Genomic DNA, 25281 nt, shown 5'->3' on the forward strand with positions numbered 1-25281 from the left:
TCTATGAATCCAAGATAGACATTCATAGGGTCTAATCTTATTAATTCCTGGAGAAATTTCTCCCTTTTCCTCAGTACAAACAATACAGGCAAAATTACGAATAATCAATACAAACACACAGAATTGCAGACACAGGATTCTTATATGAAATTACCCAGTACTTCTAATACTCACTAGCTTGAATAGAAGAAATTAGTTCAGAAAGATGAGCAGACTTGATTAAGCGTCTGGGCTGGTGTAGTTCCAGACGGCTAAGAACACAGAACAAAGAACACAGAGACCCAAGTTCCCGCTCTCTGGGATTTTCAAATTCTCTTCCCTGATTGGTCCTTTGGTCAGGTGTTTCACCAGGTCTGTGTTTACCCTTTACAGGTAGAACTTAACCCTTAACTAACTACTTATGACAACTACCAAGATGGCCCAGAGCTTGGATGAGATCTGCTCTTGAATGAAGAGCAGCTGGCTGAAGCTAAAGCAAGCAAGACAGAGATGATGCTGGTGGGCAGAGAAAAATAGTTTTAAGAGTTGCAGCCACAGTGCAGTGCCAATTGGTTGAAAATATGCACCCACAATTGGTCATGTTAGGTCATAGTCTAGTTTGATTCCTTGCTAATGTTGAGTTCTCACAGAGCAGCACCCATCTCCACTTGGCTAGGAAACTCCGTCCCATCCTGGCAGATAAAGGGCTAGTCTACACTAACTCTGTAAGGGTAGGTCCATACTTACCCGCCGGGTCGACGCGGAGAGTTCGACTTCTCGGAGTTCGAACTATCGCGTCTAAACTAGACGTGATCGTTCGAACTCCGGACGCGCTCCCATCGACTCCGGAACTCCACCACTGCGAATGGCAGTGGCGGAGTCGACGGGGGAGCCGCGGACTTCGATCCCGCGGCGTCAGGATGGGTAAGTCGGTCGAACTAAGGTAGTTCGACTTCAGCTACGCTATTCACGTAGCTGAAGTCGCGTACCTTAGTTCGACACACCCCCCCCCCAGTGTAGACCAGGCCTAAGTCAATTTAAGTTATGCTAGTTCAGTTACGCAAGTTGCTCTCCTGTCGACGTAGGGCTTGGCTACACTGGAGAGTTGCAGCGCTGGTGGTGGCTTTACAGTGCTGCAACTCACTCACCGTCCACACTTGCAAGGCACATACAGCGCTGTATCTCCCTGGCTACAGCACTGGCTGTACTCCACCTCGGCCTGGGGAATAACGACTGCAGCGCTGGTGATGCAGCGCTGCTCCGCCAGTGTGGCCACCAAAAGTGCTGTTATTGGCCTCCAGAGGTATTCGGAGGCATCCCAGAATGCCTGTTCAGCCACTCTGTGCATCAGTTCGAACTCTACTGCCCTGGCCTCAGGTGACCCGCCCTTTAAATGCCCCGGGAATTTTAAAAATCCCCTTCCTGTTTGCTCAGCCAGGTGTGGAGTGCAATCAGTGAATCTTTCCAGGTGACCATGCCTCCACGTGCCAAACGAGCCCCAGCATGGAGCAATGGCGAGTTGCTGGACCTCATCAGTGTTTGGGGGGAGGAATCTGTGCAGTCCCAGCTGCGCTCCAGCCTTAGGAATTACGATACCTATGGGCAGATATCAAGGGCCATGCTGGAAAGGGGCCATGACCGGGACGCGCTGCAGTGCAGGGTTAAAGTGAAGGAGCTGTGGAGTGCCTATTGCAAAGCCCACGAGGGAAACCGCTGCTCCGGCGCTGCCCCCATGACCTGCCATTTTTTACAAAGAGCTGGACGCAATACTTGGGGGTGACCCCACCGCCAATCCGAGGACCACAATGGACACTTCAGAGCGGGGGGGGAGGAGGAGGAGTGGGGGGAGGAGGAAACCGAGAGTGGGGGTACTGGGGTGGGGGGAGACACCCCAGAGTCCCTGGAGGCAGGCAGCCAGGAGCTCTTCTCAAGCCAGGAGGAAGGTAGCCAGTCGCAGCAGCCGGTACTTGCTGGAGGACAAACAGAGAAGTGGGTTCCCGGTAAGCGGCTTTTATTTTCAGGATGGAAATTTTTCGGGAGAGGAGGGAGGGTTAGGGCTGCATGCATGCATGCCTAGATGTGGAATAGTGCATTGATGTGGTCTATCACATCGCGGTAATCGGCCTCGGTAATCTCTTCAAAAGTTTCAGCCAGAGCGTGGGCAATGCGCTTGCGCAAGTTTACTGGGAGAGCCACTGTGGTCCTTGTCCCAGTCAGGCTAATGCGTCTGTGCCTCTGTGCCGCAAGGGGTGGGGGGACCATTGCAAGACACAGGCAAGCTGCATAGGGGCCAGGGCAGAATCCGCATTGCTGTAGAAGACCCTCCCGCTCTTCCCAGGTGACCCGCAGCAGCGAGATATCTTCCAGGATCAACTCCTGTGGAAAATGTTGGGAGAGTGTTCAGTGTAGGTGTCCCCTGCAGCTGTTTGCTTTCCCCAATGCACAGGAACCCCGAGGACAGTACAGCCCTGAAGCAATCAGTTCCCCTTACTCACCGTTTTGGGGCTCCTGTGGGTTATGTGCGCTCTCTTTGGTATGGGAAAATTATGCTATTGTGAAGACTATAAACTCTTTCACTGTGTGGGAATAACTGTCTGATATAAACAATGCTGCCTCTGTTAAGTGTTGCCTTTTTTGCCTTTCCACAAGCAACCTTGAGATCTCGGCTGCCCGTGTTATCAACAGCTCAAAGACTCCAAAACCTCCGGAAGAAGCCGCAAAAAAGCAAAGAAGACATGCGGCAAGCAGTTATGCAGCACTCTGTCACAGAGAATAAAAAACTGCAGGACTGGAGGGAAAGGGAAAGCAGGATCCGCCAGAAAAACGCAGCGGCCAGGAAGAAAAGCACAAAGCAGCTGATAAGCCTCCTGGAGCGCCAAGCAGACTCTATCCAGGCGCTCATAGCCATGCAGGCAGAGCACTACCGCGCCAGCCCCTCCCCCCATCCCAAAGCTCTTTCCCTTGTGCCCCAATGTCAGCTCAAAACCCACTTCCCCAGCATCCAGGTTCTTACCACCACCAGCTGCCTCCAACACCTGTACGTTCACCAACCGGCCCTGAGAACTACGACCCTTACCCTCTGCACTCAACCCCCATCACCATGCAGTATAGGCATCCTGAAGTGCAGCCGTCATTGCACAGCACTCCAGACAGGACATATTCAAACCTGTGACTGTATGGTTCCCCACCCCACCCCCCTGCCCTTTTAGGTTCCCAAAATGTTGTGTGTTTGTCAATAAAGTTATTTTCTTTTCAATAAATGAATTCTTGGCTTTGAAAACAGTCTTTATTATTGCAGAAAGTCAAAGATACCTTAGCCCAGGAAAGAAACAGGCACTGCAAATCAGCTTAGGAAACACAGATTCCTACTAACATTGTAACCACTGCACTTCACTCCCGTGCAAGGCACCAAACATTACTGTTGGTTTTCAGCCTCAAATTCCTCCCTCAAGGCATCCCTAATTCTTGCAGCCCTGTGCTGGGCCTCTCTAGTAGCCCTGCTCTCTGGCTGTGCAAATTCAGCCTCCAGGCGTTGAACCTCAGAGGTCCATGCCTGACTGAATCTTTCACCCTTCCCTTCACAAATATTATGGAGGGTACAGCACGTGGATATAACCGCGGGGATGCTGCTTTCCCCCAAGTCTAGCTTCCCATACAGAGATCACCAGCGCCCCTTTAAACGGCCAAAAGCACACTCCACAGTCATTCGGCACCGGCTCAGCCTGTAGTTGAACCGGTCCTTGCTCCTGTCAAGCTTCCCTGTATAGGGTTTCATGAGCCAAGGCATTAACGGGTAAGCGGGGTCTCCAAGGATCAAAATGGGCATTTCGATGTCCCCTACTGTGATCTTCCGGTCTGGGAAAAAAGTCCCTGCCTGCAGCTTCCTGAACAGGCCAGTGTTCCAAAAGATGTGTGCATCATGCACCTTTCCAGGCCAGCCTGTGTTAATGTCAATGAAACGCCCACAGTGATCCACAAGCGCCTGGAGAACCATAGAGAAATACCCCTTCCGATTAACGTACTCGGATGCTAGGTGGGGTGGTGCCAGAATAGGAATATGCGTCCCATCTATCACCCCTCCACAGTTAGGGAAACCCATTTGTGTAAAGCCATCCACAATGTCCTGCACGTTCCCCAGAGTTACGGTTCTTCTTAGCAGGATGCGATTAATGGCCCTGCAAACTTGCATCAACACGATTCCAACAGTCAACTTTCCCACTCCACACTGGTTCCCGACCGATCGGTAGCTGTCTGGAGTTGCCAGCTTCCAGATTGCAATAGCCACCAGCTTCTCCACCGGCAAGGCAGCTCTCAATCTCGTGTCCTTGCGCCGCAGGGTGGGAGCGAGCTCTTCACACAGTCCCATGAAAGTGGCTTTTCTCATCCAAAAGTTCTGCAGCCACTGCTCATCATCCCAGACTTCCATGACAATGTGATCTCACCACTCAGTGTTTGTTTCCTGAGCCCAAAAGCGGCATTCCACGGTGCTGAGCATTTCCGTGAATGCCAGAAGCAATTTAGTGTCGTACGCGTCAGGCGACTCGCTATCATCGTCGGACTCCTCATCACTTTGGATCTTAAGGAATAGCACAACTTCCAAACGTGATGTGCTGATGAGACTCGTCAGCATACTCCTCAGCAGTTCAGGCTCCATTTCCCACAGAAATCGCGCTGCACAGAAACTGTTGAGAGAGTCAAGATGGCGCCAAACATGGACGGAAAAACAGGGATTGCTGGGATGTGAAGCAATGCATCACGGGGCGTTGGGACAGGAAGCAGAATGACCCGCACCCTCTGCCCCCTTCCCACAACCCACGGCGCCAAAATGGGACAAGGTGCTCTGTGGGATAGCTGCCCATAATGCACCACTCCCAACACCGCTGCAAATGCTGCAAATGTGGCCACACTGCAGTGCTGGTAGCTGTCAGTGTGACCACACTCCAGCGCTTTCCCTGCACAGCTGTATGAAGACAGCTATAACTCCCAGCGCTGCACACCTGCAAGTGTAGCCAAACCCGTAGCTTCCGCCTCTCGGGGAGGTGGAGTACAGACTTCGACTGGAAAGCACTTTCTAATCGACTTATCATGTCTTCACCAGACCCGCTAAATCAATACCACTGGATCGATCACAGCAATGCTGATTTAGCCAGTAGTGTATACATGGCCAAAGGCCTGGTCTCAGTTATACATGCCTTCATCATCCTCAAATGGATTACAGCAATATGATATCCCTTCAGGTTTGAGGCCTTCAGCATTTAGGAAACTCCAACTAATTCAGAATCCTGCAGAGTGTCTGCTAAGCAACACATGAAGATATCAAATCTGTCTTATGCTATCCACATGGCTTCCCATAAAATTTCAAATCAAGTTCAGGATATCAGTCCTTATCTTCACAGCGCTCCATGACATGGGCCCAACATATTTAAAAGACCATCTAAAGTTCTGGGACGAAGACCATAGTCGACAACTCCTCTCCCCTGGCACAATGGAACTCTCAACAGCAAGAGTAAAGCTCATCTGTGTGGGAGAGAGAACCTTCTCCAGACATGATCCGAGACTGTGGAATGAACTCCCCCAGGAAATAAGGACCATCACTACTTTCTGCTTCAAATACAAGGCACATTTCTTTAACTTTGCCTTCTCTCACATAAACACATAGCAACAGGTATATTTATATATTTTTTTAAAACTACCAAATGACACTCCATTGCACACTTTTCTCCCTCTGCGGAGAGGATGAGAAAACAAACTATGTGACAGATGTGTACTCACATTGCTTACTGCACCACTGGAAACTGCTCAGATACGATGGTGAAGAGCGCAATACAAAAACCTGTATATAATAGAACACAAAGTACCTGACTAAATTGAGGCCTTAATCAATAAATAGTAGATCTTATAGAAATTGGGACATCTTGTGTGTAAGGGGTCAGAGTAAGGCACATGAAATCTGTGTCTTTGCCTTTAATAGGTACTAATGTAATTATGAGAAATTTCACCACATGGTTAACACACTGACTTAACGTGATGTATCCTCATCTAATGGCTGAGGATAAGACTCTCCTGCTTATTAGTTTAGTGGTACTAGCACCCTGAAAATATTTATCTATATTTGATGGGAATATCTGAAAGCACAGGGATTTGGTCAAGAAATTTAAATGTAATCATGAAATTATTATTGCACTCATTGATGAGTGCTTTGGGATCTTACAGGGAGAAAAATCTATCCACTCCCTAATAAAAAAATGCCTTTTATTTTCTGAGAGCAGTAAGTGGCAATCTAGCCAAATTTTAGAAAAGGGGTTAGATCCTCGCTGTTATCTTGTGCTTAGGGGAGTCTGGAATATTCTTGTAATGGAAGAGCTCCCAGACAAGAGGAATAGTTGTTTCTAACGGATCTGGCACTATTTCTAGAATATGAAAAAGACAAAACATAAGACAAAGAGACCAGAAACAGAAAATATTGTTAGTATTCAGCCTCTGTTCTAGTAATATAAAAAGCTGAGGGATGTTAAACTTCCACTCTTGTGTAAGCTTTCACTACAAAAATGTCCACAGTGCTGCACTGTAGTTTGATTGCGATTGTTTTTCTTTGTATCTGCTCATATTCTGCAAAATGAAAATAAAAAGTTTAAACAAAAAACAAGGTACAGAAGGAGAGAAATACCATAGGTCAGGAAAGTGTTTGTGCTTCAGTGCCCTTTTCCACACACTCTAGTATAGTAGGACCCTTCTGCCTTTATTGTGCCAGAGTCCTTGGGTGCTCTCCAATATGGAAAAACAACATTTTGGCTCCAGAGTAGCATGCCAGCTAAGGAGTCAATGAGCCTATTGTGTGGTCAGTCCTCAGGAATTTTCAGATACCGTCTGCACCTAAGCCTATGACTAAATGCAGACAGTAATCATATATTCTGAAGTTGTATAAATAGAAATAAAATTCTTCAAACAGCATTACCAATAATGTGTACCAAAGCTGTATGTGTTTTAAGGTTATAATCCCATCTCGGGGTTCTGGAGGCATAAAGGCAAGTTTTTCAAGTTTCACTCTAGTGTTTTAGAATATCTCCAGAATCAGCAATTTCTGTATAAGAAATATAGTCTTACCATGTGCAATTGGAGATATATTATTCCTTCTGCTATATTAAGGAATTTCTCAATATGATACTGTTTAGCCTGTGACACAGTTAGTTATAGTCAATCATTTAAGCATTATATTAAATATGTAAACAAATAAGTATATGCAGTGACTATGAGAATTTTTCAGAACCAAAACTTATTTTCTGATTTAAATTGCGGGATTGGGAAAATGTAATGTATGTTATTTGATACTGGAGAGACTGCCTGGCTGGTGGATATTTTGACCTCCCCCATTATGCTCCGTATTTTTGTGTAATATGCATTACATTTAAATGATTTCATCATGACCAATGATTCAGCTTGTTGCCATAATTTAGCATTAAAAGGTGATGTGCAAATAAAAAACAGAAATGTTGTTCACTGCAGTAATATGTACTCAATGTCCCCATTAACCAGGCTAAGAAATGCATTCAGCACATACAATAAACAAATAAAACCTAACCTATATTTAAAATTATTTTTACTTCTATGAATACCTGAAATACCAGAAAAGTCTACAGAAGCATTGGACAGGGCCCATAGGGTCTTAGTTAAGTGGTAGTTACAGTTTCAAAGTTTCATTTTTAACATTTTATTACTAGCCTGTGGGTGTTCCAGTTATTATACTCCGATGTAAACTAATAAAAGAAATCTGCATCATATACTTCTTTAAAAAACCTCTTAGCTTAGTTCCTGGGCTTCTTGCTCTATCTGAATTTTTCTGAATCTGATTTCCCAGAATGCTGGATTCTGGGACATCACAGTGGAGCCAGGAGACGCAGGACTTTATGAGACCTAAAAGAAAATTTTTGAAGATATATTTTTAGAATAAGACCTACCCATATAAGCACACATTCTAAGATCATATTTCAGGAGAGCACTATATTGAAGTCAAGAGGAGTTAAGCATGTTCTTAAAGTAAAGCATGTGCTTAAATGGTGTCCTGATTAGGGATGGTTTCCTGAATCAGGGCCTGAGTTTGACAGATATTACAGTGTAGACTTTTACTACACCAAGGACTATTCCCTGATTATTCCCTCATTTGTTCATGTTCAACTGCCTTTGATTTCAATATGAGTTGCATTCATGCAAATGATGGGATAATCAGGGATAATGACAAAGGACTAAAAGGTCCCATTTCAAATCAGTATAGTTTTGTTTTGTTTTGTTTTGCCCCAGTTGACTGGTGAATTATTGTCAAAAAGCTCCATGAAAGACGCGTGTTTTGAGGAAGGATTTGAATGAAAGAGGGTTGTCATATGGGAAAAAAAAGAGGGAGTTTGTTCTAAAATAATGAGAAGGGAATATGGAAGAATGTACGTCCTCTTATGCAGGTTACTTTTAAAAGAACATCAAACCTATTTTTCTGATCTTAGTAAAAAAGTTTATATATTAAGAATGATTTCTTGGCTTGCATAAGTGAAGACTAAATTGTGTTTGAAAATAATATAGATGCAGTTTTTAAAAAGAATTCTATGAATGATAACATTGTTAGCTTTGGTTGCATTCATGACCATTTTGGCATTGTCTTCATTAGGAAAAAAAGGTGTGTTTTTAACTTGAGTTAACTAATTTGAGGAAAAAGCCTTATGAAGACAAGGTAGTTTTTACGTGAATTAGCAGATCGAGTTAGACACCTTTTCTTCCTAATGAAGGCAAGGCCTTAGTGTTTATTTTCTGTGAATGTGTAGGCAATCAATTTACTGGCAGGAGGGTTTTCAGAAACAACAAATCTGAAGAAAACTTTGGAAAATGTTTGCAGAAAATTCTGAACTCGTAAATGTAGTATTTGCACTGGAAACATATTCCTAAGAGTTGTACTAATCCATTCAGAGAACAGAAAGAGTACCATGCATTCACTGTGTCCATCACATTCTGAATTTTGAATACTCTCAATGCTGTGCATTGAGGGGTAACTAGTGGTGTTCCCCAAGGGTCAGTCCTAGGACCAATCCTATTCAATTTATTCATAAATGATCTGGAGAAAGGGGTAAACAGTGAGGTGGCAAAGTTTGCAGATGATACTAAACTGCTCAAGATAGTTAAGACCAAAGCAGATTGTGAAGAACTTCAAAAAGATCTCACAAAACTAAGTGATTGGGCAACAAAATGGCAAATGAAATTTAATGTGGATAAATGTAAAGTAATGCACACTGGAAAAAATAACCCCAACTATACATACAATATGATGGGGGCTAATTTAGCTACAATGAGTCAGGAAAAAGATCTTGGAGTCATCGTGGATAGTTCTCTGAAGATGTCCACGCAGTGTGCAGAGGGGGTCAAAAAAGCAAGCAGGATGTTAGGAATCATTAAAAAGGGGATAGAGAATAAGACTGAGAATATATTATTGCCCTTATATAAATCTATGGTACGCCCACATCTCGAATACTGTGTACAGATGTGGTCTCCTCACCTCAAAAAAGATAATCTAGCACTAGAAAAGGTTCAGAAAAGGGCAACTAAAATGACTAGGGGTTTGGAGAGGGTCCCATACGAGGAAAGATTAAAGAGGCTAGGACTCTTCAGCTTGGAAAAGAGGAGACTAAGGGGGGATATGATAGAGGTATATAAAATCATGAGTGATGTTGAGAAAGTGGATAAGGAAAAGTTATTTACTTATTCCCATAATACAAGAACTAGGGGTCACCAAATGAAATTAATAGGCAGCAGGTTTAAAACAAATAAAAGGAAGTTCTTCTTCACGCAGCGCACAGTCAACTTGTGGAACTCCTTACCTGAGGAGGTTGTGAAGGCAAGGATTATAACAATGTTTAAAAGGGAACTGGATAAATTCATAGTGGCTAAGTCCATAAATGGCTATTAGCCAGGATGGGTAAAGAATGGTGTCCCTAGCCTCTGTTTGTCAGAGGATGGAGATGGATGGCAGGAGAGAGATCACTTGATCATTGCCTGTTAGGTTCACTCCCTCTGGGGCACCTAGCATTGGCCACTGTTGGTAGACAGATACTGGGCTAGATGGACCTTTGGTCTGACCCGGTACGGCCATTCTTATGTTCTTAGCCCTTTCTGTACCTGCAAAGCTACTTACTGCTCCTGGTCGGTCATCCAACTAAGTGATCAAAATAAAACAAAGATTCACAGACTCACATTTGGGTCATGGAATGTCGGAACTCTTTTTGACAATGACCAAAGACCAAGATGAAGAATAGCTGTTATTTCCAAACCACTGAAGAGGTAGAACATAGACATGGCTGCCCTCCATGAAACCAGATTCACTGATGATAGGATTACTCATTTAGTGGATGGGGGAAGCAGTAGATGTGAAATACCTTGATTTTAGTAAGGCTTTTGACAGTTCCTCATGACATTCTCATAAGCAAAGTAGGGAAATGTGGTCTAGATGAATTTACTATCAGGTGGATGCACAAATGGTTGAAAGCTCATACTCAAAGAGTAGTTATCAATGGATTGCCATCAAATTGGGTGGGGGTACCTTGTGGGGTCCTGCATGGTTCAGTCCTGCATCTGGTACTTTTCATTAATGACTTGGATAATGAAATAGAGAATAGGATTATAAAATCTGCAGATGATACCAAGCTGGGAGGCATTTCAAGCATTTTGGGGGACAGGTTTAAAATTCAAAATAACCTTGACAAATTGTAGAATTGGTTTGAATTCAGCAATATGAAATTCAATTAAGACAAGTGCAAAGTACTTCACTTAGGAAGGAAAAAACCAAATACACAACTACAAAATAGGGTAATACTGTTTAGGTCAGGGGCGGCCAACCTGTGGCTCCAGAGCCACATGTGGCTCTTCAAAAGTTAATAAGTGGCTCCTTGTATAGGCACCAACTCCAGGGCTGCAGCTACAGGCGCCAACTTTCCAATGATATGCAGTGTTTCTAACTGCTGAATCCTTGTTTGCTGTGTAGTCTTGATGGGTAGTATGCAGTGAGTTCCAGAGTTCTTTGATTGCCTGCACGCTCTAGTCACTGCTGAAGAGCATTAATGAAAGATTTATGCTCCTCAACACTGGCCTTCTTAAAGCTCATTATGTTTCTTTCATCAGCACATTTGCCCCAACAATGATCTATCCAGATGAGAATAAGGAGGATTTCTATCAAACACATCAATTTAGTCCCAGGTAATGGTAAACTGATTAGGTGATTCCATCATCACAAAAATAACATTTGTACTTTCTGTGACCTCCTACATGTCTCCCCTTTCAATATGTGAATTATTGCATACATTTTCCTTAGAATGCTTTATAAAAAATCTCTTGACAGAAGATTTAATCTGTTTTGGCATACATGGAATCTATTATATAATGATATTCTGGTGATGATCACTGATTGCATCTGTTGAGGCACTGGGAAATGGATAGGGATTTAAATTTGTTTGTTTGCTTAATACACATCAGGTTTTGGTGTGAATTCAGGCTTTCATGCACAGGATTCTTTGTTATCACCCAACTCCGGCCCCAATCCTAGTGCAATTTCACAGAAGGTGGGAAGAATGATGGTGTAGCACCATAAGCACTAGATGGGGGATCACGGTAGTTTTCCTGTTAGATCTCCATAGCACATAGGACATTTGGCCAGTTTTGAAAGGATGTTGTGGGCAGGCCTTGTTCCTCCAAAGGAAGCACTAGTGTGGTAAAGGGTATAATAGAGTGCACTGCTGGGAGCACAGGAAAGAAAGTTTCAGGTCAGCTCAGGAACCCTGAGCCAGCCCTGTTTGTTGCTCCTGCACAACAGCTAATATGGAACACCTGCCTCTGGTCTTTTCTCTGTCCAGTGGCCCTTTGATCTAGTGCCAGCAAGGAATTTCCTGTTAGTCTCTCTCTCACTCCAGCTAAATCCTCTCTCTGTGTTACAGACTTGTAGGGGGAGCAAGAAAATCTCATTTATCAGACATCTTCTTAGCTGCAGTTTAAAGGGCTGCTGAAAGGAAAAGAGATCAGGTGTGGCAGGCCAGACCACTGGCTTTGCAGGGATAGGTGGAAGGGAGTTCATTGCTAGGGCTAGCATTACTGACTTCTGACCTTTTCTTTGCAGTGCTCCTTTTATATCCTTATAGCACCCATCAGTGCCCCTCAGAATCCCATCCACCCTATAAATGCTCCCAACACACCCACTAGCCTAGGCTAGATTTATTTGGAAGAGTCTCCCCCCAGCAAAGCCACCCCATTGCCAGATTGATTGTGTGGTGGATGGGAAGAGAGAGGTAAGCAGCTTGCTTTTCCCCTTGGGCAGTAATGGGTCTTTCTGGTGCCCAGGTTCTCCAAATGGATGAAAGGGTTCACAAGTGCTGTTTGAAACAGCTGTCTGTCGTCTTCTTTCTGCAGGCAGTGCTGTTCCAGGTGCCCTCTTGGTCACACTCTGCTGTTGACATAGAAAGCAGTTTTCTATGCATGGCAGGGCTTCTAGGACAAAAAGGGAGCAGTGCTCTCAAAACCCTAAAACAAATACCTTCTAATGAACAAGACTGGTGATTTACTGTTTCCTGAAATTTGATCTTTGTGATTTCAATAGCTTTTTGAAGAAAAATTAATACCATATTTAATGTTTCAAAAAGCAATTGTTTTGTTTTAGTATTAAAAATACACCTTCAAAATGTTACACTGGTCTACCTGCAGAGTGTCCTGCACTTAATCATTCTTATGCAGTATAGCCAAAGAATTAATTAAGAAAATGTAAGCCTTTAAATCAAAATCTCAGGGAGCATTTAATATTGCCTGCAGAAAAGGAAACAGTTAATCTGTGCCTAACTTGCTGTAGTGAAACTATCCCATCACTGATTCTGGCAAAAGAGTGATTCCGGTAACTTCTGTTCCAAGGTTGTACTGAGGCTGATTAACCTACTGGTTGGTTATTTAAATTGTCAAAGCTTGAACCCCAAATTATTCTCTCAAAATATCTCTCACACAGCTACTATGATTGCACTCACCAAGCCTGCAAAATGCATATGCGCACTGACAAGAACTGAGATATTTCATAGCTAATCACTTGTGTCTTTTTGGTAGCAAACATATTGAATCTATAAACAGCTATGATGATTTTCTCTTTGAATTATACTCATGTAGAATTTAATGCCCCATGCTATATGGAGTTCAGTGCATATATAAAAATGTTTGTACATTGATAACCCCACAAAACAAAGACCTGTACTTCATAGCTTCAAGAGTACAATGTGCAATTTTGAGCTTATAAAAAGACAAAGGGATGAGAGTAGAAGGAATATCATATTAGTTCTTAAATTACAGCTGGATTAGCAGAGACAGTTGAAACCAAGAAAAATGTGCTCCTCTACACAGTACCAAACTAGGAAATTGTGTAATGTGTTAATAGTGTTACCTAGCATCTATGCAGACCCTTTCATCTGAAGGTTAAAGGGTTTTACAAATGTTAATGTATTAAACCTCATTCATGAGATAAGTGAGTACTGTCCCAGTTTTACAACTGAGTATACTGATGCTCATGCATCATTTATCAAGACACTCACAAAAGAGACTAGGAAGAGAACTAAGCTCCTAACTTTTAGCTCTGTGTTGCAGCTGACGTAGGGTATGTCTACAAAACAATGTAAGCCTAGGGTTAGTGGGACATGAGTCAGCTGAACCCTGTTAGGGAACACTGGGCTTGAGCATCTATACTGCATTTTAACCCTAAGTTAAAGATTTTCTTCTCACACCTAGGGCTCTGGCATCCACTCTGTGGTGCATAGACCTGAGTCCCATGGGTCAGGGGTGTCATAGGCCAGGCCTCCCCTAACCCAGGCCATGGCTCCACCCATGCACCACCCTCAGGCTCCGGTCTTGCTCCCTGTCTTCCCCAAAGCCAGCAGGGGCTCAGTTCAAGCTGGTGGCCTGGAGCTTGGGGCTTGGGCTGGCCGACAACCTGTGGCAGCTTGGGCCAGCCAGCGGACCTGGGATCAGGATGGCACTTGGGGCCAGCCAGTGGACCTGGGGTCAGGCCGGCACTTGAGGCTAGCCGACAACCTGGGGGTCAGGCCGGCTGGTGTGGCCGGCAGCCTGGGACTCGGGGAGGCAGGGGGTGGTGGTGGCTTGGACTCCTCTGGCCACAGTGTTGGGGGGAACTTGGGGCTCTGGGGGGCGGAAGGGTGAGGTAGGGGCAGGGCCTTAGGCGGAAGGGGCAGGGCCAGGGACTAGCCTTCCGAAGGGGCGGTTCACGTGCCACCCGTGCCTTATCCCAGAGTGCCTATCACCCTGCCCCGCCCCATGTCAACACTCTAGCCCTCTGCACTGTGGGAAAACTCTACTGCCCACCCTGTTTCCTAACTGTGGTGATGATATTGATGGGACTCAGGTGCTCATAAGGAGCATATCAAGTATCAGAGGGGTAGCCGTGTTAGTCTGGATCTGTAAAAGCAACAAAGAATCCTGTGGCACCTTATAGACTAACAGACGTTTTGCAGCATGAGCTTTCGTGGGTGAATACCCACTTCTTCAGATGCAAGTGGTGGAAATTTCCAGGGGCAGGTTTATATATGCAAGCAAGAAGCAAGCTAGAGATAACGAGGTTAGATCAATCAGGGAGGATGGGGCCCTGTTCTAGCAGTTGAGGTGTGAAAACCAAGGGAGGAGAAACTGGTTCTGTAATTGGCAAGCCATTCACAGTCTTTGTTTAATCCTGAGCTGATGGTGTCAAATTTGCAGATGAACTGGAGCTCAGCAGTTTCTCTTTGAAGTCTGGTCCTGAAGTTTTTTTGCTGCAGGATGGCCACCTTAAGATCTGCTATTGTGTGGCCAGGGAGGTTGAAGTTTCTCCTACAGGTTTTTGTATATTGCCATTCCTAATATCTGATTTGTGTCCATTTATCCTTTTCCTTAGAGACTGTCCAGTTTGGCCGATGTACATAGCAGAGGGGCACTGCTGGCATATGATGGCATATATTACATTGGTGGACGTGCAGGTGAATGAACCAGTGATGGTGTGGCTGATCTGGTTAGGTCCTGTGATGGTGTTGCTGGTGTAGATATGTGGGCAGAGTTGGCATCGAGGTTTGTTGCATGGGTTGGTTCCTGAGCTAGAGTTACTATGGTGCGGTGTGCAGTTACTGGTGAGAATATGCTTCAGGTTGGCAGGTTGTCTGTGGGCAAGGACTGGCCTGCCACCCAAGGCCTGTGAAAGTGTGGGATCATTGTCCAGGATGGGTTGTAGATCCCTGATGATGTGCTGGAGGGGTTTGAGCTGGGGACTGTATGTGATGGCCAGTGGAGTCCTGTTGGTTTCTTTCTTGGGTTTGTCTTGCAGTAGGAGGCTTCTGGGTACACGTCTGGCTCTGTTGATCTGTCTCCTTATTTCCTCGTGCGGGTACTGTAGTTTTGAGAATGCTTGGTGGAGATTTTGTAGGTGTTGGTCTCTGTCTGTGGGGTTAGAGCAGATGCGGTTGTACCTCAGTGCTTGGCTGTAGACAATGGATCTTGTGGTGTGCCCGGGATGGAAGCTGGAGGCATGAAGGTAGGCATAGCGGTCGGTAGGTTTTCGGTATAGGGTGGTGTTAATGTGACCATCAATTATTTGCACCGTAGTGTCTAGGAAGTGGACCTCCCGTGTAGATTGGTCCAGGCTGAGGTTGATGGTGGGGTGGAAGCTGTTGAAATCGCGGTGGAATTTTTCCAGAGTCTCCTTCCCATGGGTCCAGATGATGAAGATGTCATCAATGTAGCGTAGGTAGAGAAGGGGCGTGAGTGGACGGGAGCTGAGGAAGCGTTGTTCCAGGTCAGCCATAAAAATATTGGCATATTGTGGGGCCATGCGGGTGCCCATAGCGGTGCCACTGATCTGGAGATATATATTGTCATCAAATTTGAAATAGTTGTGTCTGAGGATAAAGGCACAGAGCTCAGCAACCAGTTGTGCTGTGGCATCATCAGGGATACTGTTCCTGACAGCTTGTATTCCATCAGCGTGTGGGATGTTGGTGTAGAGAGCCTCTACATCCATGGTGGCCAGGATGGTGTTTTCTGGAAGTTCACCAATGCATTGTAGTTTCCTCAGGAAATCAGTGGTGTCACGGAGATAGCTGGGCGTGCTGGTGGCATAGGGTCTGAGTAGAGAGTCCACATATCCAGACAGTCCTTCAGTGAGAGTTCCAATGCCCGAGAATGGCAATATACAAAAACCTGTAGGAGAACACTTCAACCTCCCTGGCCACACAATAGCAGATCTTAAGGTGGCCATCCTGCAGCAAAAAAACTTCAGGACCAGACTTCAAAGAGAAACTGCTGAGCTCCAGTTCATCTGCAAATTTGACACCATCAGCTCAGGATTAAACAAAGACTGTGAATGGCTTGCCAATTACAGAACCAGTTTCTCCTCCCTTGGTTTTCACACCTCAACTGCTAGAACAGGGCCCCATCCTCCCTGATTGATCTAACCTCGTTATCTCTAGCTTGCTTCTTGCTTGCATATATAAACCTGCCCCTGGAAATTTCCACCACTTGCATCTGAAGAAGTGGGTATTCACCCACGAAAGCTCATGCTGCAAAACGTCTGTTAGTCTATAAGGTGCCACAGGATTCTTTGTTGCTTATAAGGAGCATATCAGTACATAATCAGCATAATTAGCTCCTTTGGTGGCGGTCTCAGTAGAATGACAGCAGTGTGAGAAGGCTTTATACTGAATTACCATCTAATCTGAGAATTGGGCTCTCCACCTTCAGGCTGAATCCCATTAGCAGGAAAATGCCCCTATGCGCCTGTTCTGAGGACAATTAGGACATCAGTCTCCAGGGCTGTCAAACTATTAAAATAAAACTTGATGTTCAGTGAAGGTGTTTTTGTTTGATTTTGTTTATTTATTTATTTTTGTCTCTTTGTTTTGAAGTTTGAGGTAAAATGTAGGTTTCAGAGGAAAAACGCATGCCCCAGCCTGGCTGATGCTGGCTGCAGAGAGGTGAAGTGCGTCACCAGGATTGGGGTGCAGTGTGCTCCAGCACTGCACAGGGATTCTTATTCCTGCCCCCACCGCATCCCAGAAGGCAGGGTAAGGGATCCCTGAGAGGCTGTGGGGAAGTTTTGGGGCTGACTCCCACTCACAGTCCTCATGGTGTATGCTGTCCAGGAGCTTCTGCACATGCAGCCCCAAGGAGGACCCAGGAGCAAGGAGCAAAGGACAGAGAGTAGAGGGGGACCAAGCCGCTGCCCTGAAGGGAGGTGGAGCATGGTTGGGAGAGGGATGACCCTCAACATCCTGGCAGCCAGAAGCCTCCTCCCACCTGTCAACTTTGCTCCCTGCTCTGGACAAGCTCTGCACAGCAGCTGGGAGGAGCCAGAGCCACGGGAAGGTTTGGGGGCTGGCTCCCACTAACCTCCCTCACCGTGCACGCTGTCCGGGCACTCCTGTACACACAGCCCCAGGGCAGGCAGGGGGAGCCTGAGAGCGAAGGAGGACCAAGCAGCTGCTCTGCAGAGAGGGGAAACAGCAGGGATGGGGATCATCCCTCCCCGGCCATGCTGAGCTGAAAACTGCCGCTTCCCCTCCCTGCAGGGCAATAGACTGTGCCACAGATTGTCAGCAGAGAGAGGACCTAAGAAGTTGCCCCAGGGAACTCTGGGATACATCTGGAGGATTCTAGGACCCGAGTCAAGCTGGGGTCGCATGCACACAGGGAAGCAATAGGGCTTGGACACTTCAACCCTGCAGGGTCCTGGGACCTTAGGTTTGAGCCCTTGGTTAACCCACTTGGTGTGTGGATGCAAGGGGGGTTAGACTTGAGCCTATATCTCTCTGCACTTCATATCCCCATTGGTAATGTGGGGATAATACTATCTTTCCCTTTAGATTGCAAGCTTTTCAGTGAAGGCACTGTTTCTTAGAATCATAGAAGATTAGGGTTGGAAGGGACCTCAGAAGGTCATCTAGTCCAACCCCCAGCTGAAAGCAGGACCAATCTCCAGGCAGATTTTTACCTCAGTTCCCTAAATGGCCTCCTCAAGGATTGAACTCACAACCCTGAGTTTAGCAGGCCAATGCTCAAACCACTGAGCTATCCCTCTTATAATGTATAGGTACAATGTGCTGAGGACAATAGGGTTCTAATCTTGGTTGGCGCTCTAGGCACTATGGTAATAATAATAATTAATAATTACAAGTATATCACATACTTTCTGTATTTATTTAGTCAATAAAGTTAATAGTTTTCATTTATTGTATTGCTTTACAATATACCCAGAAGATGTACAAACAAAAGGTTTACAATTCTTTGTGATTTGTGACCTTTAATATTTCATTTGAATGGTAGAGAAGAAGCTAATAAAATGATTTATCTACTTATTGGAAATCATAACATTTCATCTGGCTGTGTTCTCTTGCCACAGACTATACTGCCCTCATTCATTTCTTTCAGTATTCTGTGTCCCAGTTTTGTTAGAAATATGTTAATCTGTTTCACTCTGCCTCTGATCATGGTGTGTAAGTGACTAATAATTTAAGATCTATTATTAGCTCTCCCCATGCTGTTAGTCAATGTCATATTATTAGTTAAAGCAGTGTGAAACTATCCATGGCTATTTTCTCTAAAGCTGTAAAAAGTTAAAACTAGTAACAATTCTGATGTTTCAGCTATTTCTAAAAAAAGGTCACTAGACAAACAGTTAGGTATTAATCAAACTGTGCAATAAGCATTGAATTTAAATGTAATATGTGGATTGCACAGCAATTCGGAAATAGCTGGTACATTTTATGGTTCTTTTTAAAGAGAGAAATAAGTAATAAAGTAAACTGAGCAGGATTAAAATATGATCACATATAACATTACCTTCTACGTTTGGTTTATGAGTGGGAATTTGGTTCAAAGAAAATATATGCCAGATTCCATGCATTCTACAATGGAAATGATTCAGTAGAATTTATTAATTATTGCTATTGTGATTGTATCCTTGTACAAAGGTTAGGTCCCCATTGTACTGAGCACTGTACAAACGAATAATACAAAAACAGTCCCTGCCCTAGAGAGCTCACAATTTAAGATTTAGACAATATGTAACAGGTAAATAAATAGAAAATTTGGAGGTCTGGAGGTGGGAGAAAAAGGTAAGAGTAGAGATGGATATATTGCCTAAGTTAGTAAGTACAGTAGTCACAGATGGTTGCCAGATGGTAGTGATTGTTACTGTAATGCCTACACCATATACTATGTAAGTTGTTTAGTCCTCTGTGATGGATAGTGTTCTGCAGAATTCATACCTACTGACTTTCTCAGGGTGCTCTTTGATGGGGTGTATAGATGTTATACACTATGAAGATAAAGAAGGGGTTGGTGCAGGATCAAAGAGACAAAAGGGAAGTGGTTCTGTTAAGCACACCTGCAGCTACTAAAAAGACTTCTGCTTGGAAGTCTGAGCTTGGAAGATGAGGGTACTAAGGAAAAGAAGAAAGCTCTCTCTAGGAGCCTTGAGGAAAAGGCTCAAGAAGGTGTAAGTCAACAGATCCTGGCAATGGCTGAATCTGTGGAAGATAGTCTTGTGTGCAGTGTTGTTACAGCAGTGTCAGTCCCAGGATATTAGAGAGACAAGGTGGGTGAGGTAATATCTTTTATCGGACCAACTTCTGTTGGTGAGAAAGACAAGCTTTCGAGCTACTCAGAGCTTTTCAGGTCTGGGAAAGGTACTCAGAGTGTCACAGCTAACTACAAGATCAAACAGATAGTTTAGCATAAGTAGTAACTGTGGTTCTCAAACTATTGTACTGGTGACCCCTTTCACATAGCAAACCTCTGAGTGCAACCCCCCTTATAAATAAAAAACACTTGTTTATATATTTAACACCATTACAAATGCTGGAGGCAAAGCAGGGTTTGGGGTGGAGGCTGACAGCTCATGACCCCCCATGTAATAACCTCACAACCCCCTGATGGGTCTCAACCCCTAGTTTGAGAACCCCTGAAGTGGAACATATTCTAAGGGACCATTCAAGGTGAAGTGGCCCATTAATACCCCTGTAGCCATAGGACAAAAATGGGGATTAGTGGGTTACAGATTGTTGTAATAAAACATAAATCCAATGTCTTTATTAAGACCATGCTTTTTAGTGTCTAGCAAAAATATGAATTTAAGCTCCCAGGTTTGTTATTTGAAAATGTTGTGCAGGTTCTCTTTGAGGATGAGGACTGATAGGTCAGATATAGAGTGATTGCGTTGTGAAAAGTATTCACAGGTGATAGGGTGTTTACTCTTGGGGGAATTCTGTACCACTGCGTGCATGCAGAATTCATGTCCTGTGCAGATTTCTTTGCTTCCCTGCAGAAAAATGACTTTCTGAGGGGGAAACAAAGGGAAGACGCACGAGTAGTCACGTGCCCCTCCCCAACAGCACGGGCATGGGCCGTGGGTGGAGCCTCATTCTGGGGAGGCTAGCCCCCAGCTCCGCTCTTTTCGCCCATGGCCAGAGCCACGAGAGCCCCTGTGGCCCCCCCCATGACCAGAGCCACAAGCTCCCCACCACCTGGAGGAACCCTGGACAGGCTTGCCAAAGCCCCGAGCCTCCCCTTACCCTGCTCAAAGGAGCCCAGGCCTGACTGGCTGAAGCCCCGAGCCTCCCCCCTCCCAGCTGGAGGAGCTACAGCCAGGCTCACTGAAACCCCAAGCCAAGCCACCCTCTGCCTGGAGGAGCCTGGGGCTGGCCGCAGCCATCCCATACCTCCCCTCCCCAGACCCAACCCACCCATCGTCCAGGGGAAAAGTTTCTGTAGACAACGCTTTTTGATATGTCCCATGTAGGTTCTGGGGCTGTTGAGGAGATGGTATATGCCTCTTCTGCAGTCCTGGAAACTGCATGGGGCATAATAAAGCAAAAACTTCACTGCCAAACCCCACAACTGGGGCTCCGGCAGCAGTGGCAGTGCCTTGGCCTATTATACCTGCTGCCTGTGAGCATGGGTGTGTCGTTTTGGGGGCCCAGAGCAGCCTTCCCCAGCTTTGCAACCATCTCCTCTGCTTGCGCTATGTCAGGGTCAGGTACAGCTTCACCCCCGAGTCTGCGTCCCGGAGGGGAAGAGGGACTGCAGGGTTATCTCCCACCTCTGTGCAGCCAGTCGCCTATGCTCCCCACTGCCATGCTGGAGCCTGCACATTTATTTACTGACAAATACAATTTTCAGAATTTTGCAGAATTTTAAAATTTGCACAGAATTTTTTTTTGGTGCAGATTTTTTTTTATTCAGAATTCCCTCATGAGTAGGTGTTTTTATCTTTTATCATTTTCCTGTGTGAATTCATTCGAGAGCAGAGTGACTGTCTGATTTGATCCATATAGTTGTTATTGGGGAATTTAGTGCACTGGATGAGTACCCATATGTTGTGGTAGGCCTGTGTAGGACAAATGTATCTGGAAAGGTGTGTTGTGGGGGGTCTTGATCATTGTAACAGTGGAAATATGTCTGCAGGTTTTGCATCTGTTGTTCTGGCAGGGTCTGGTGCTGCTTTGAGTTGGTGAGGCCTGCTCTATAGGGAGTCTTGGCAGACAACTGGTATCTCTGTACACTAGAATTAGTTGAAATACACCATCTTCTTATATTTCTTTTGGAGTGAGGTACAATGAGCCCTTGCAGAACTTTTTGTTCTGACTTTTGAAATGGAAGAAAACTGGACAGTGGGATGAACCATTAAAGAACCACCTTCCATACCCTTTTCACCCAAAAAAAAAATAATTAAGAAATCCACTCTGTGAACCTGAATAAAGACCTGCTGGGACTCCTTAAACAGCTGGGGCCGAGAGAGAGAGAGAGAAACACACACACTCTAGATAAGATCCAATCATAGCCCCTTCCTGAGGTTTGCTTTATTAATAATTTAAATCCCAACAAATGTAAACTTCTTGCCGAGTTTACTCTGGAATGTGGCTATTTCTATGGTTGTTCCCTGTAGGCCCCTTTTGTCTTTGGCTCCTTCTGTTTTAGCAGGACACTTAGAGTTTCCAGGGTTACAGCTAACAGGCCTCACTTGGTCTGGCTGCCAATAAGGTTAGATATTTTCCCTGTTTCTTAGATGAAGGAACTGAAAGTAAGCAGCTTGCTTAAGGCCACACAAAGTCAATGGCAGAACCAGGATTAGGACATGATTGAACGTAGAATTGAAATCTTGAAAGTCTCAACCAGACCACAATGCCCCTCGTTCTACTAATGGGTCAGCATGTGGATACTTGCCTTGCACTTATATGTCAGAGGTTTCTTTCCTGAAGGGGATTCCAGTGTCTGTGGGCTGATCTATATTGGGAGCACTTTGCCAGTGGTATATTATACTGGCAAGGTGTCCCATTATGGGTGCGCCTTATACCCACAAAACTGTTCTTTTGCTGACATAGCCTATTCAAGCCACTCTGGCTCTCCTGAGCAAAATAATCTATATTAAACACACAATTTGGTGGTATAACTGTTTTTAGACTAGGAGGTTTTGCTGGCATAGCTATGTGGATCACAGATCACATCTTGGCCTGGTCTACGCTACAACGTTAGGTCAATGTAAGTCACCTTGCATTGACCTCATTGTGTCAACACTCAAATTTGTCTCCTTCTAATGTAAGCATCCATTTTGGTGACTCATAAGACCACCTCCCCAAATGGCATTGAGCCAGGGTCGACATAGTGTGGTCGTTGCAGTGTGAGTGTAGAAACCACGTGACATATGTCAATGTTAACAGTCCTCTAACAGCTGTCTCAGAATGCCTAACACTTACCATTCTGGTTACAGCTGTGAACTCCACTGCCCAGGAGTCACAGAGGCTGAAAGTTGCCCCCCCTCCCCTACTTAACTCCTACCCCCACCACCACCCTTTTCTCTGACTCCAGTTCAATGAGCACATCCAGCAGCTCTCATTTTTTATGCAACTGACTATGCTGGCTACAGGCTCCACATGCTCTTGTCTGGAGTAGATATGAGGTATTGGGTCTCTTGGGTCTGTGGGGAAAAGAGACTGTGCAGGCACAGCCATGGAGCAGTCATAGAAACGTGACATCTATAAGCTGATTGCATGGTGGATACAGGTAAAGTGGTACAACCGGGATCAACAGCAGTGCTGTGTGAAAGCAAAGGAACTGCAGCAGGCATACCTGAAGGCCTCATCACATTACAGTAACTGACTATTAAAGTGCACTTTCAAGGCCTCCCTCAGCTGCATATCTCCGTGTTGAGCTCTTCTAATAGCCCCTGTGTCTCGCTGTGCAAACTCTGCAGACAGCTGCTCCACCTCTGCTCTCCACTGCAGTGACAGCTTTTCCCCCTTGAGTCCTGCATATTATCTGTGAGGCAAGCAGGCAGCTATAACCATTGGGATATTTTTCTTACTGAGATCCAATCTTGTGTAAACAACGCCAGCGTCCTTTCAGTCTACTAAAAGGACATTCAACAGTCATTCTGCACCTGGTGAGCCAGTAGTTAAATCTTTCCTTGGTGCTGTCAGGGTTGCCGGTGTATGGCTTCATGAGCCAGGATCACTATTGGCATTTCAGCATTGCTATTGGTAATCTGCTGGTTCGGAGAGAATGTGCCTGTTTGCAGCTTTCTGAACAGTCTGTGTTCTTAAAGATGCAAACATCAAGCACCTTACATGCCCAGCCAATACTGATGCCAGTGAAACATTCCCTGTGATCCACCAACGCTTGCATATCTATGGAAAAGTAGCCATTTCTGCTGATACTCTGTGGCAAGGTGGGAAGGGATATGGCACCATCTTTCGCCCATCACGCTTTGGGAATTCCATTGCTGCAAATCCATCCACTATGTCCTGCACATTGCTGAGGGTCACAATCCTGCAGAGCTAGAGACAATTAATGGCTGTACACACTTGCATGACAACAGCCCCCACTGTGGATTTTCCAACTCCAAAATGATTTCCCGTTGACCAATAGCAATTTGGCATTGCCAAGTTTCCATAGTGTGAGCGCCACTCGCTTCTCCACTGTCAGTGCAACTCTCATTTTGGTCCCAGGGCTGGGATGAGGTTCACACAAAGATCCAGGAATGTGGCCTTTCACATCCAAATGTTCTTCAGGCACTGCTCATCATACCAAACCTGCATTATGATGTGATTCCACCAGTCAATGTACATTTCTCAGACCCAGAAGTGGTGCTCCCCTATCTGCACTGCTCCATGAATACCACCAGCAACCTTGAACTGGTTTTCACTATGTCCCACAGCAATATGTCCTCCACAAAATCGTCATGCTACATGGGTTTGTGGGATTTTTAAAAAAGACATGAAGTGTTATGGGATTGAGAAAGTTGCGGATAGAAACTTGAGCCCTTGGTCCCAGTTACCACTGCGTGACTCATTCTGCCCCATCATGCATGGCCACTGTTTCCCAGAAGACAGTGCGCTGGACTGTGAGTTGCATACTGGGATACCTACTCATGACACAGACGCTTCTGGTGAATACAGCAGTGCCAACACAAAGAACCACATTAGTGATATACTAACAGTGGCAGCTTCATGCCAATGCAACTAGTTTTGAGCAAAGTTTGGTGTGTAGACATGGTCCTTGTCAGACCACTGAACAATAGTTATGCTGGCAAAAGTTTGTAGTGTGGGCCTGGCCCATATATTTTAGAAAAGTAACTAAAGAAACAAAACAAAAAACTGTCATCTTCATTTAGTAAAGAATGCATTTATTTTCTAGGAATGATTGCATTCAATTTAATGTTGGCATCTAGCACATGGCAAAAGTTATATGACAATGTGAATTGAATTCCTTTGTGCTAAGACAGGAGCATAATAATAATGAAATCTAAAGGCCCCATGACTAACATTAAATTCTTCTTTTTTTTTTCAGGTTTGTTGCCCAAATTCATGATGAATTGTTGTTTGAAGTGGAAGATTCTCAAATTCATGAGTTTTCAGGTTAGTACAGTCTAAAACTTTTTTTCATTTCTTTTCTTATCAGAATACTTTCAATTTGTGAGTATAAAAAGTTAGCAAAAGAGCAGGAACCATATTTCCCTTCATGATTTACAAAACATGTACAGTGCAGACTTTTCTGAGGTTTTTCCAACACCGGCTATGTGATATACAAAATCTTTTATACTGCAGCTTATCTGGAATTAATCAAAACACCACTGATTTGAATGAACGAACACCGAGAAGAAAAATAAAAACAGTGTGGAGCCTAAAAACAGTAAAATAGTAACCATTTCTATAATGGTTCAGAAGACCTGAAAAGAAAAGCGAGAAAATAAGTCTGAAAGCAGTGATTTAAATTGAA

General features: G+C 44.8%; 1 protein-coding gene across 3 annotated transcripts in view; it reads left to right on the forward strand.

Moving 5' to 3' along the window:
* The window catches only part of POLN (DNA polymerase nu), a 258875-nt gene that overhangs the window by 215759 nt on the left and 17835 nt on the right, over positions 1 to 25281 (forward strand). For all 3 annotated transcript variants that reach the window (XM_045017374.1, XM_045017372.1, XM_045017373.1), the window contains one exon: positions 24853 to 24920. In XM_045017374.1, coding sequence (XP_044873309.1) covers positions 24853 to 24920 — 68 coding nt within the window. The remainder of the gene's footprint in view (positions 1 to 24852; positions 24921 to 25281) is intronic.

Source organism: Mauremys mutica, chromosome 5 (assembly GCF_020497125.1).
Source record: "Mauremys mutica isolate MM-2020 ecotype Southern chromosome 5, ASM2049712v1, whole genome shotgun sequence".
Taxonomy (NCBI): Eukaryota; Metazoa; Chordata; order Testudines; family Geoemydidae; genus Mauremys; species Mauremys mutica.